The sequence below is a fragment of the Phytophthora sojae genome (genome assembly GCF_000149755.1).
Source record: "Phytophthora sojae unplaced genomic scaffold PHYSOscaffold_2, whole genome shotgun sequence".
Classification (NCBI taxonomy): Eukaryota; Oomycota; class Peronosporomycetes; order Peronosporales; family Peronosporaceae; genus Phytophthora; species Phytophthora sojae.
Window position 1 is genome coordinate 11,008,703 of NW_009258116.1, and position 13,393 is coordinate 11,022,095.

At 57.1% G+C, this 13,393-nt stretch overlaps 3 protein-coding genes across 3 annotated transcripts; 1 reads left to right on the forward strand and 2 right to left on the reverse strand.

Moving 5' to 3' along the window:
- Positions 1 to 2,385: 2,385 nt before the first annotated feature.
- PHYSODRAFT_485510 (hypothetical protein) lies at positions 2,386 to 3,212 on the reverse strand (the record flags this gene model as incomplete). Its single annotated transcript, XM_009523273.1, has 2 exons — positions 2,386 to 2,912; positions 3,005 to 3,212. The coding sequence occupies 2 exons, from the start codon at positions 3,210 to 3,212 to the stop codon at positions 2,386 to 2,388; spliced, it is 735 nt and encodes a 244-aa protein (XP_009521568.1).
- A 4,224-nt stretch (positions 3,213 to 7,436) lies between these two features.
- Positions 7,437 to 7,934, forward strand: PHYSODRAFT_479578 (hypothetical protein; the record flags this gene model as incomplete). Its single annotated transcript, XM_009523274.1, has 1 exon — positions 7,437 to 7,934. The coding sequence occupies one exon, from the start codon at positions 7,437 to 7,439 to the stop codon at positions 7,932 to 7,934; it is 498 nt and encodes a 165-aa protein (XP_009521569.1).
- A 516-nt stretch (positions 7,935 to 8,450) lies between these two features.
- PHYSODRAFT_285180 (hypothetical protein) lies at positions 8,451 to 12,419 on the reverse strand (the record flags this gene model as incomplete). Its single annotated transcript, XM_009523275.1, has 1 exon — positions 8,451 to 12,419. A coding segment is annotated over one exon (2,162 nt), but the record flags the coding sequence as incomplete, so codon positions are not given.
- Positions 12,420 to 13,393: the final 974 nt, after the last annotated feature.

A 13,393-nucleotide genomic window follows, 5' to 3' on the forward strand; every position in this document is an offset into this window, starting at 1 on the left:
GCGCCGCAACAGCGGGAGACTCGGGTGTGGCGCACACCACCAAATGCCAGCACCGGCAGCGCGGGCTAGGGCGACGGCGTGAGGAGATCGCCAATACAAACCCCGAGTCAAAACAAAAAGAAGCGGCGATGGGCCCCCGTGATGGGCAACATGTGACAGCCAGGCCCACTTCAGCATCTCCTTACAGTTAGCGAGCACGAAGAGACCTTCCCAGAGCGCGGCAATGCTTGAGCGCTTTCTTTCCGATGAAGTTTTGGTGCGCAGCTTCAAGATAAAATTGCGGGTATCACCATGCGTACGAGTGCTATGATAATGGACTTGCTGTCCGTGGCGTTTGCATTCGCAGCTGTTTCGTCGCTCTCGGGTGCGTCTAGCTTGCGACACTGCCGCACATGTACTAGTAGGTTGAGCTTGGAGCGCTAACTACAGTAAGAGTAAATGAGTTAATAGTACGGAGGAAGTATACACGGAGCTCTGTCTTAAAAAGGCATCGAGACGAGCTACTCTTGCCTTGGTAGACCTTAAAACGAGTACTCTTCCGACTTGGCATTCTTGAAAGTTCTCTTCAAATGCAAATATGCTGTTAAAACGTTTTAGGCCACGACCGATAGACTAACTTAATAAAGTAATCGACGTGATACCCCCCTCCCCACCCCTGTGCTCGCTGGATTTTTGCTCTTTGACCCTCATCTACAATTTACGCTGAGAGCAGTATGCTGTGCCCCCCCCATACTGCCACAGGCTTTGCACTTGTGAATGACTTAGAGAGATATCATGCCCTGATCTAGAAAACATGGATCTGAGCTCAAAACGAATGCTTCTTTGAACGGCGAAAGTGTAAATGTACCGATTGCTAAATTAGCCAAAAGACAAGGAAATCACTACATTGTTGATCTCATTGCATTGATACTGTGTGACTTCTTCTTTTGAATGAAAGGCGTCTAAAAGATAGAGTTGCGAACCACGCTGGCGTTACGGTTGGTGCAAAACACTGATTTAAATTAGTGGGGTGTTAAAAGATACTTTTGCAGAAACGGTGCTTGCGTGCCTCGTCGCTGCTTCCACCGCCTCGTCTCTGTTTCTCGAGAATCGCCCATTGCGTTCTTCTCGTGAGACCTGATGGTCTGAAGACAGCCCACGGCCGTAGATAAACTTGACGAGACCCGGTGTCGGCGCCACAACTGCAGCCCGCAATACTAAACGGTAGACTGCTGGGCAGGCAGTACTCGCCACGGTTCCGGTACGAGAGGCACCCCAGTCGCTGCGACCGTCGCAGTTGTGCCTCAAATCCTCGACGTTCAGCGCACTGAGAAAGGGTGGAAGGGGATGCGCACTGCCACGTCCCACTATGCTTGGCTGGTGTGACCGACTGATGGCTCCGTGATACACAACCAATTTGTATCGAGGAGAAACAGGTGATCGACTTCTGCGCACGCCTGGTCGGTCGCGCGAGAAAAATAGTTGAGCAACAAATTCGGGAGCCCCAACAATCAAGTTCCGGGCTCCAGATGGCTGGTCTCGAGTCGCTACAGCCTATGCCGGCGTTGTGGCTCCAGAAGCTCCTCGAACTTCGCTCGAGCCTCGAGCCGCGCGCAGCAAGCTCGTCGCCGCCGCGACTGGGGCTGGCATTTCGCTGCAAGCAAATGCGGCCAAAGGAGGTCGCAGTCCGCAAGCCGGGCAGGGGAAAGAGCTGGAGCGCATTGGCGGGCGCAGGCATCCCTGTGTGGACCTGCTGGGGAACCAGAGCATCACGCTGGACTTGCAAAGACGTGCTAGGATGCCAAGCCGTGGGCGGCGAAACCTCACTTGCGCGCGCTCGCTTTCGAATCGGAACGAGTGGCGACGGCAACGGCGATCACCTTGGTTGTTAGTCAATCTCCGCGCGGCGGCGTCGTGCCGGTGCTTTTGGGCATCTGATCGGGAGGGAACGGGGAAAGCCCAGCTGAAGCTTGTCAGCTGCAGAAGCCGCGGCGGAGATGGGGCGGCTTCCGATCATGCCGCCTCACAATATGGCGGCAAGACGGCAGTCGCGACAGCGCCAACCTCGCGGCTACAGCTCGCTGTATGCTACATACTGTAGAGCACTGAGCTTCATATCACCTGAAGCGCAGTCTCCATACCAACCTAATGCAGTCGAAGGCACGAGCAAGCAGGGAAACAGCAAGCGAGGGTTCCGAAAACGCTGAAAATCCACCCCATTCGTCGACACTTGTGAGCAAGCAGGCCACTTCAAGAAAGTCGCTTCAACAAAGCCGATTCCTCGCGATACGTATGATTATGCAGTGTTCACAGCATTGATTTTTAGTAGAAAGGGAGAATGCACCCAAATTTGTATCTGCAGTAGACTATTTGTTACAGGACGTGCAGAGCCGGGTATTACCTACTTCACTTCGGCTGCGCTTCAACATTGTCATCGACCACCATGGCGATCCGCTCCAGGCCCGCGTCCACCGTCTCCTCCTCCAGCGCGCTGTCGCGGCGCTCGACGGTCACAGAGGATGACCCGCAGTACGACAGCAGCTTGGTCAAGCGCTCGCGCTCGCGACGCCGCTGCTCGCCACCCACGAGCGCCGCCAGATCCTGTAGCGCGCGCTGCCGCTCGTCGTCGCCGGTGGCCGCCGCGAGCTTGTCAAGGATCGCCTGCTGCTCGGTCTGCGTGGCCGCCAGTGCCTGATCCTGTGCTAACAGCGACTCTTGCGGTTCTGCAACTCGCTCGGACAGCTGCGCCGTTGCTCGCTGGCTGCGAGTGCGCTCCGTCGCCAGCTCGGCGCGGAGTCGCTGACTGGTCAGCTGCCGCAGCTGCTGCGTCTTGCGGAGCTCGCCGCGAAGCTCCTCCAGTTGTCGCTCGTAGCTGTCCTTCATGGCCGCCATCTCTCTGGCCAGGGCGAGAGCGAAAGTCTCGTGCTCCTCGGCTGTAAAGAAGACGGTCAGTGTTGTGCAACAAAAGATCAGGACGCGAATGACACACCTTTCACTTGGCGTACGCGCGCCTCGAAGCTGTCACCGGGGCAGGACAATCGACGCAAGAGGCGGCTTGCCTTCAGTTGCTCGGCGATAGGTACAGTATCTCGCCCGGCGGCCACGGCGTCGGAGAATGGGTTGGGGCCGTGGAATCCGGCGAGCAGTTGGGGACGCGAAGACTGCTCTCCATCAAGAGGGGCCAGCGCGTATCCAAGGTACTCGAGATGCAGTGCTTCCAGTTGAGTCCGCATATCGGCCAGCTTCCAGTCAGCACTTTCAAGCTCTTCGCGCAGTGCTTCCCACTTTTGCTGCACTTCACGCCATTTGCTGGTGTCGTCGGGGGCGCTGATGACTGGCAAGGCTGGTATAGTGGCCGTCTCACTGATTGAAGAGCTTGGATCTAGGCCGCTGGTAGGGAAAAGAACGGTGTCAAATAGCGCCATCATAACCTGCAGTCGCTGGGCTAGTAGAATGATAATCCGCTGGAGGAGCTCGTGATCCGCCTTCTGTTTTGATTCGGCTGCTGCTCGCTGTTGGTCTAGCTCAGCTCGCTCCTTTTCAACCTGTAGACGCTCTGTCGTCGCGTTTGCTCGTTGTTTCTTCAGGCCTCTAAAGGATGCACACACGCACGGAGATGTGAAGATTAATAGGCAATAGCTGTATGGATCCTCATGCCCAACAAACCTTTGCTCTTCGGCAATGCGTCGCTCCCTGGCACTAACTTGAGTGAGTTTACTCTCAAAGTCGCTCGTGCGGACGCTACCGTGGTGAGAAAGCTGCTCTTCGAGCGCAACAATCTTTTGCTTTGCCTTCTGTAGCTCCGCTCGCAGCTCTGACAAGCTGGTTTGGTGACTAATAGATTTGCCTCTAGGTGAAGCTAAAGCGTGAGCGAGTGCTCGATCCAAGTTCTCGCGAATCTCCGTCAGATTTCTCAACTCTTCTTTCACCGATGAGAGTTCCTCCTGTAGCGCTTCCTCGGACATAGCAGCTTCCTCGGTGCCTTGTTCATTCAGTTGCCGAAGCTGTTCATTCTGGCGTCGTAGTGCATCAAGCTCGCGCTCTAAACCATCTCTGTCTGATGACAGCGATGCTACTCGCTCTGTATACTCCTTCACTTTCTCTTCGAATGCCTTTTGTTCCTGCTCACGCTGACGTTTGCGCTCCAGCAAGCAAAGGTTCGCTGTTGCAAGCTCTGCAGCTACCGCTTGAGCTTGCTCAACAGCGTGGACTGCCTTCTCTTGCTCCATGGCAAGGGCTTTGCGTTGCTGCTCCCGGAATAATGCAGTGTTTTGGCGCTCAGCTACCAGAGCATGCTCCAGAGCCGAGACCCGCTGATGCCACGCGCTTTCTTCGCGCTGTTGGCGGCTCTGTAGCTCTTCGTCGTCAACGGGAACCGATCGGCTTAGCTTCGCTTCCAGTAACTGTACATGCTGCGCTTGCTCTTCCAGCAGTATCTGTTGACGCTCCAGCTCCTTTGATGTCGCTTCGATTATTGCTTCGCTCTGTTGTAGCAAAGCCGCTTTGCTCTCTGCTGTAGTCGTCACTGCTGCTAGCTTCGCAGTCAGCCTTTCAATGTCTTCGTTTCGGATTTTCAAGTCGTGATGAAGACTGCGCACAGTGCCTTGGGCTTGTTTGGTGTCTGTCTGGGAGGCCTTCAGTTCAAGGCGCAACTCGTCCAACGCTTGCTGTGCTTGATTGAGCTGCTTAGTCACGAAATGTAGTTGTGAAGTGGCTGCTTGTGCTTGTGCTTCAGCTTTCGCAGTAGCTTGAGTCTGCCTCTGTCCAATCTCATCTTCTTTCAGACGCATCAGGCGCTCCAATTCCAACTTGTCACGCCTAAGCTGGGCCTTCTCCGTGTTTGCAGAGTTCTCCAAAGAGCGATATTGTTCAACCATCGACGCGAGAGAGTTTTGTAGATCTACTGAGCGCTTCTCCATTACAGTCATCTGTACAGTAGCGAGAGTACTTTCAGTAAGCATAAGTAAAACACCGAAGCATTTGTTTCGCACAGACCTGTTCCTGGAACGAATTGCTGGCAACAATCATGGATTCTCGGTGTAGCCGCTCCGTGGTTTCAAGTCGCTCACCAGCAGAGTGCAACTCTGAGTTCGCTCTTTCAAGCTGCCAAAGACAGCAATCAGATACAATGAACACTGAATAGCGTGAAGTTATGTAGATCCTACCTGTTGCTGCAACTCGATCCTCTGTCGCTCCAAATTCTGTATCGAAAAGATAGACTCCACTCGGTCTTTTTCCAGAGCTGCTAGTCGTGCTAGTTGCTCTGCCGCCACAGTTGACACTGGTTGATCATTTTCTTGAGGGCTTTCATTCTCAGCTGATTCAGGGGTATCACCTTGATCACCTTCATGGTACGGGATTTGAACTCGTTTTACTCGCTCGAAGCGAGGTCGTCTGCGTGCCAGAACGTCTTTAAAGAACCCTATCTGCTCTTTTAACTGTCTGAGCTCGGAGTCCCTATCAGCGATCACTTTCACGAGAATTTTTCGTTCACCCGTAGCTGCTAGCTTGCTGCGTTTCAAAACCTGACTCACGCACACGTCAGCGATAAATTTCATAACGGTAAGTACGTAGATATCTTACCTGAGTCTGCTGTAGCACCCTGAGAATGCCACCAGCATAAATCGAGGCGGAGCTTGTACCGCACCCATTTGCAAACAGTAATGAAGGCGTATCCCTTGTATTCTGGCCAACTGGAGGTCGTAGTAACTTCATTTTGAATAATTTGGCTCCAGTATCTGCTGCTCGTTCCGAATCAATACCACCTTCGCTTTCAGAGTCATGGTGGTCGAGGCAAAACTCCATCAACGAGACAAGCGTGTCACCTAAGAGCCCTTCAAGGCCGACCTTTGCTGCAGCTAACTAAATCATTAAAAAAAATTGTCAGTCTTGACGCCGAACACTGAAAACAGTAGTGAGAGTTTACCTGTGCTGGATCGGAGGAGTAGTTGTACCTCAGCAGTTGGGTCTGGATACTGGCAGTGGAGGAAGATGACGTTGGGTTTGACTTCGAATTCCATCCGAGATATGTTTTGGTGTCACGGTTGAGGAGCAGGTTCTTAACGTGGTTTGGTGCCGATCCCGTTGTGATTTTTCTGCTACTTTTATCACTTTCGAGGACTTCGTTCTCAAGTTGTCGGTGAATATGGTGCAAGTGTAAAATATCTGCCTTCAGTTGCTGCACGTACTGCTCGTCGAGTGAAGTTGATACATCGGTGTCTTCCTCTCCATTATTTCGGCTGTCAACTTCAGGTTCTTCGGATACTTCAGTGCCTGTTGACACACCGTCGTCGCAACAACAGCTCGTTAGTTGAATTCGACATCGACAGCCAGTAGTAACAGAGAACCTTGTGTGAAGTAGGAGGTTCTCTTCACAAATGCCTGAGTTGTCGGAACTCCTCGGCCGCTTTCTCGAGCGGTACGCGGTCGTTGGTTCGCTTCCTGAGGCACTGAAAACGCTGCCTCGGGGCGACGTACGCCGCTGCTACTCTGTGGCCTGCAAGAACGAGGTCAATATAAAACGTTGTAGAGCATGACATCGGCAGCAAAAGCGTTACCGATTAAGAAAGCGGCTACTAGCTGGTCGCTGGTGCAGGAGCGGATGCTGATGCTGACTTGGATGCTGTTGATTTGAACCGAATCGATCCGGTAAGAAGATGTTCGACTCATCATCCTCGCTGCGGCCACGGCTCGGACCGGGAGGTTTGAATCCGGACGAGAACGATTGCGATCTGCTTAGCATGAATTGCTCAGACATGACAGCCACGAAAGCAGCACCGCTGCAGAGAGCTGCATGCCAGGAACGTACTTGGGCCGCTCGTTTAAGAAAGCCACAGCTGGCGTTGAAGGTTTCCGAAGAGCAGGTCGGCCGTAGAGTTCCATGGCATGAACACTTCTAGCAGACGAATGCCAAATATTAGTATGTGATGGAGCGCGGATCGAATACAGTTGATAATCCTTGTCCGAGTCCGCTTTTAGGAATCCACGCCGCTTTCTCCATTTTTAGCGTCGATTCAACATGGACGAGCAGTACTTCCACGTGCGTCAATGAATATGTTGCCTCCAGGTTTTGCTTGATGTTGAACCGCTTTACTAGGACGTCTTCACCTCGACACGTAAGATCAAGTCAAAAACTCGTGCAATGTCGGCTTGGCTCAAGCTTTTGTTGCTACCGGTAGTTGCAGAAGTATCATGAGCTCTTGGGTAGAGGAAAAAAAACTGAAGTATGAGGTAACATGGATAATGGTCCGTAGATGCTCATCAAGGCAACAACCCGATGACTGGGCCCTGCATTGGTCTCTTTGACAAGGGCATCCTGCATTGGTGGACCAATGTTGCCTTCAAACCACAAATTGTTCACTTTTGCGGTTTCCCTATGAATTTTATTTCAAAAGTATTTTGGCACTCTGTAGTTATTTCCGTTTTGTTCAACAAAACAAATGGACACCTCGGCATCGATGGACTCGGCGGACGCGACGTCGCCGCGCCAAGTGGAGCTGCAGCTGCCGAGCGATGAGGACTCCGTGACCAAGTACGCGTGCAAGAAGTGCCGCTGCGTGCTGTTCACGAGCGAGCAGCTGACACCGCACGAGCCGGAGCGCCACCAGATCTCGGCACGCCGGCGGCTCAAGGACCTCAAGCACCAGGTGGGCGGCCACGTCGACTGCTCCTCGTTCTTCCTGGAGGAGACGCTGCCCTGGATGGACGAGGCGCTGCTGGCCGAGGGCAAGATCCACTGCCCCACGGCCAAGTGCCAGTCGCGCCTTGGGGCGCTGCAGTGGTCGGGCTCGCAGTGCTCGTGCGGCACGTGGGTCACGCCCAGCATCAAGATCACCCAGAGTAGGGTAGACGCGGTCATTAAGCAGAGCAATCTGAACATCGTCACGGGCGTCGTGCTGCCGAACGCCTCGCAGACCTACGCGGCGCAGACGGCGCCCTCCAGCTCGGAGAATTGATGATAAAGGACTTGGACACTGCAGTTGTGGTAACATGGGCTAATTGCTATTTGTATACTTGCCACAGAACACTACTACTCCGGCATCTATCGTATCGATGAGCTCAGCGACGTGCCGGTAGCACTATTATGGCGCCGATGCAGGCCTCAGCGAGCACACGACGACACTTACGCGGACAGGTCCCAGTAGTTAACGCAAGCGTCGTTACCAACCGAGACGAGCTCCGTCTCCGAGACGAAGCTCACGCCAGTGACGCCGTCCTTGTGGGAGAAGTCGAACGAGCGCTTCTTCATGGGGCTGTTGACGTCCCAGATGTAGATGCGCTCGTCGAGCGAGCCACTGGCCACGAAGTTACCGCTGGGGGCCCAGGCCACGCTCGTCACGCGCGTCGAGTGGAAGACCCACATACCCTGCACCTTGGCCGAGCGCGATGCAACGTCCCACACACGCACCTCGCGGTAGGTGTCACCGGCGGCGAGCAGGGTGCCATCGGGCGAGAAGGACACGCAGGTCAGGGCGCCCAGGTGGCCGCTGATCTCACCGCTCTCGACAAGGGAAGAGCCGTTCACCACGTCGAACAGGTGAATCTTCATGTCCTCCTGCGAGCCGACCGCCACGAGGTCCTCCGACGGCGAAATGGCCACGCACGTAGGCGTCCACGAGAATTCGGGCGTCTCGAACACCAGCTTCTGGTCGCGCAGCAGCTTCACACCCTTGTTGGTGCTCACCACTGCGAGACCCGACTCGGTAAGAGCCACACCGTTGGGCTGCGCGTTCAGTGCAGTAGCAGCAGTGTATTCGTCATCGTTGGCGAAGCGCAGCTGATCATCCCAACCGCTGCTCGCGATCTGGTTCGACGTGGCAGCAATACCGGTGATCTTGGCAGTGTGGTGAGTGCCCGCCAGAGCCTTGGCGAGCTTCGACGTCCACGAGCACACGACGCCATCGTAGCTGCCGGTCAGGATGCGGTTCTGCGACGCCTCCGTAGCGAGCGACAGGATGCTAACTTGGTGGCCCTGCACGATCTGCTTGGGCTGCGAGGGGTTCTCCAGGTCGAGGAAGTTGAGGTCGCCCGACAGACTCAGCGAGATGAGGTGGTTCTGGCACCAGGCCACTGCCACCTGCATGTCCTTGACCTGGGGCTTGGCGCCACCGAAGGTGAACTTGGTGACCACGCTGCGCGAAGCCACATCCCAGAGCAGCACCGTCTTGTCGGCCGACGAGGTCAGCAGCTGCGTGCCATCCGGGCTCCAGCAGACAGAGTAGATGGACGCCTGGTGGGCGGCCGGGAACTTGTCAACCAGCTCGCCAGACTTGCCGTCGTACAGGCACATGAGCTTGTCCGAACCGACACTGACCGCGAGCTCGCCGTTGGGCGAGAAGCGCACGCAGTTGACGAAGTTGGAGTGCAGGTTGTTGTTGTTCTGCTTGAACTTGAAGGGCGGGCCCTCGAACACGCACACGTTGAAGTCCTCGCTGGCCGTCATGATGCGGAACGGGCGCGTCTGGCGGTAGTCCACGCTGAGGATGCGCTTCTGGTGGCCCACGATCTCGCCGATGCTGTTGCCCGTGTCCCACATGAAGACGCGCGCCATGAGGCCGCGGCCGTCGCCCACAGCCACGATGCGCTTGCTGTCCGGGTCCCACGACAGGTCCTTGATCTCGCCGGCGAACACGGGGATCTCGAGCTTGAGCGTGTGTTCCGGGTTGTCGTACGACCACACGCGCACCTTTCCCGACACGTCGCCCGACGCGACCCAGTAGCCGTTGGGCGAGAACTTGGCTACGGTCGTGGGCTCATTGTGGCCCTTGTACACGAACGTGTCCGTCGGGTCGTCCAGGTTGCGCACCACCACGAGCTTGCCGCTGCAGTAGATGAGCTTGGGCTCCTTGGGGTGGATGCCGAGCACGCTGGGGGCGCCGCGGTTCGTGGTCGGGTTCGGGCCCACCGTCGCCTAAGGGTAAGCAAAGCAAATGAAAGAGCACTTAGCCTTCCTTCGTTCAACGCTGCAATGGCTACAGACAGCGACGAGCTCATACCTTGAGGGCCGGGGGCGGCACCTTCTCCGTGGGGTTCGAGGGTGTGGCCATGATGAGCGCGGAGGCTGCTGTCGTTGCTTGGGGCAGGGGAGAATATCTGGGAGTGAACCGACAATGCGTCAACGGACGGATCCTGCCTGCTGCACTCGTGGCAAATTCCTGATTCCTGTGTGCGCCACACCAGAAATCAACAACATGGGCACGAAAAATCTAGGGAATCAAATGTATTGGAACGCACAAAGTAACTTCAGTATCGAAGCCTCCACTAGCTAACTAAGCGCAATTACGCCATGGTGCCACGCAGGACCACCTGCTCGGCGCCAGGCGCGCGCGCGATAGTCGTACCGAGACGGTAAACCTTCTCGCCGGTCGCCTCGACCTGGCGCGTCACCTCGGCCACGTTGGCCTCGGGCAGCAGCAGCACCATGCCGATACCGCAGTTGAAGGTGCGGGCGAGCTCGGTGTTGGAGAGGTTGCCCATCTGCTGCAGCCACTTGAACACGGGCGGCAGCGGCCAGCTCGAGCAGTCAATGTCGACAGCCAGGTCCTTGGTCAGCACGCGGGGCACGTTCTCCAGGAGACCGCCGCCCGTAATGTGAGCCAAAGCATTGATGAGGCCCGCCTTCACGGTGGGCATCAGCTGCTTCACGTAGATCTTGGTAGGGGTAAGCAGGCTCTCGCCCAGGGTCTTGCCAGCCTCGAACGGGCACGGGTCGCTGTAGGCGAGGCCCGACACTTCCACGAGCTTGCGCACGAGCGAGAAACCGTTCGAGTGCACACCCGACGACGTCAGACCGAGCACAGTGAAGCCAGCCTGCACCGGCAGCGGCAGGATGGCGTTCTTGCGGACAGCACCCACGCAGAAGCCAGCCATGTCGTAGTCGCCGTCGTGGTACATGGAAGGCATCTCAGCAGTCTCACCACCGATAAGACCGCAGTCCGACTGACGGCAGCCCTCGGCAATGCCCTTCACCACATCAGCGGCCTCGTTCACCTCGAGCTTGCCGCAAGCATAGTAGTCCAGGAAGAACAGCGGCTCTGCGCCCTGCACAATCAGGTCATTCACGCACATGGCGACAAGGTCGATGCCCACGGTGTCGTGCTTCTTGGCGAGCTGCGCAACACGCAGCTTGGTACCCACACCATCCGTGCACGCCACAAGCGCCGTGTCCTTGTCGTAGCCCGCAGCCTGCAGGTCGAAGATGCCGCCGAAGCCACCAAGGTCTGCGTCACATCCAACGCGCACGGTCGACTTGCAAAGCGGCTTGATCCGGTTCACCAGCTCGTTACCGGCGTCAATGCTGACACCAGCGTCCGCGTACGTGATCTCCTTCTTTCCGGCCTTGTTCTTGAACAGCAGACCAGTCTGGGCCAGCTTGATGGCGTGCAAGAAGGCAGCGCCTTCGAGAGGCTGAACGCGCGCCTTCAGCGTCTCCGGCGTGTCAGCCTCGAGCACGGGGCACTTCATCTGCACAGCGATCGGACCGGCGTCCACCTGCTCCGTCACGAAGTGCACAGTGCAGCCGCTCTCGGTCTTCTTCGCGTCCAGGACGGCGCGGTGAACGGCAAGGTCCATGCCACCAGCGAAGTCCGGCAGCAACGACGGGTGGACGTTCAGCACCTTGTTTTCCCACTCCTTGCAGAACTCGCCCGAGAGAATGCGCATGTATCCGATGAGCAGCACGAGGTCCACGCTCTTCTTCTTCAGCACCTCAGACACCTGGGCATCGAACTCGGCACGTGACAGACCCTTGGCCGAGAGAGCCACGGACTCAATGTTGTGGGTCTTGGCACGCTCCAGAATGCCAGCAGCAGCCTTGTCGCTCACCACGATGTCGATGCTGGCATTCAGCTCGCCAGCCTCAATGGCGTCAATGATAGGCTGCATGCTGCTGCCACGGGTGGAGCCAAGCACCGCAAGCTTGAGCTTCTTAGCGCCGTGCAGCAGGCCCTTAAGGCCAATGTCCGAACGGTACTGAGCTCCCTCGAAGTGAATCTTGGAAACGCCCTTGTACGCGCGGTCAAGAGCACCCTGCAGCGAGGGGCCAACGGCAGTGACAGCAAGCACGCGGCCACCCGACGTAGCGATGCTGCCATCCGCAGCGTTCGCCGTGCCAGCGTGGAAAACGTCGACGTCCTTCATCGACTGGGCGTCACCCAGACCCGTGATAACCTTGCCCTTGGGGTAGCTGTTCGGGTATCCCTGCGACGCCATCACAATAGTAGCCGCAGCACCGCTCTTCCAGGACACCAGAGAGCGCTCCAGGCGGTGCTCAACACAAGCACGCATGATCTCGAACAGGTCGCTGTGCAGCAGCGGGAGCACCACCTGCGTCTCCGGGTCACCGAAGCGGCAGTTGAACTCGACGATCTTAGGGCCCGTGGGGGTGAGCATGAAACCAGGGTACAGAACACCCACGTACGGCATGCCCTCCTTCTTCATGGCGGCAATCACGCGCTCAACGATGTCGACGCACTCACGCTCCAGCTCGCTGGTAAGGCACGGGGCGGGTCCGTAAGCGCCCATGCCGCCCGTGTTCGGTCCCTGGTCGCCGTCGGAGATACGCTTGTGGTCCTGCACGCCGGGCATGCACACCACGCGCTCACCGTCGCAGAAGGCCAAAAGCGACACCTCCTCGCCCGTCATGAACTCCTCGAGCACGACCTCGTCACCAGCTGAGCCAAAAGCCTTCTCCAGCATAACCTCACGCAGAGCCTCGTGGGCCTCAGCCTTGTTGGTAGGGATAAGCACACCCTTGCCGGCAGCGATGCCCGAAGCCTTGACGACAATGTTGTGGTTGATCGAGTCCAGGTACTCCTTGGCCTTTTCGTACTCCGTGAAGTTCTGGTACGCCGCCGTCGGGATGTTGTTGCGACGCATGAAGTCCTTGGAGAACGCCTTGGACGCCTCCAGCTGCGCCGCCAGCTTGCTCGGACCGAACGTCGGGATGCCCGCGGAGTTCATCTTGTCAGCAAGGCCGTCAATGAGCGGAGCCTCGGGGCCCACCACACAAAACGACACGCCCTTGCCCTTGGCAAAGGCAATGAGCTCGTCGTGCTGGCTGACGCCAATGTTGACGTTGGAGATGCCAGCAGAAGCGTCCTCCGTGCCGGCGTTGCCAGGCGCGACGTAGATGTGGCCAGTGGAGGCCGACTGGGCCAGCTTCCAAGCAATGGCGTGCTCGCGGCCGCCGTTGCCGACCAGCAGCACGTCGTGCACGACCTCGTCCTCGCCGCTCAGGCTGGCGGCGATGGCCTTGTCCAGCTCAGCAAACTGCGCAAAGGCCTTCTCGGCCATGGCGCGGCGCTCACGCAGAGAGAACGCGAGCAAGCCGTCGCGCGCGAGCTTGCTCTGCACGGTGACCAGGTCCTTCTCGTCCACGACGACGCTGATCTGCTTGTGGTTCCAGGCGGCGGTG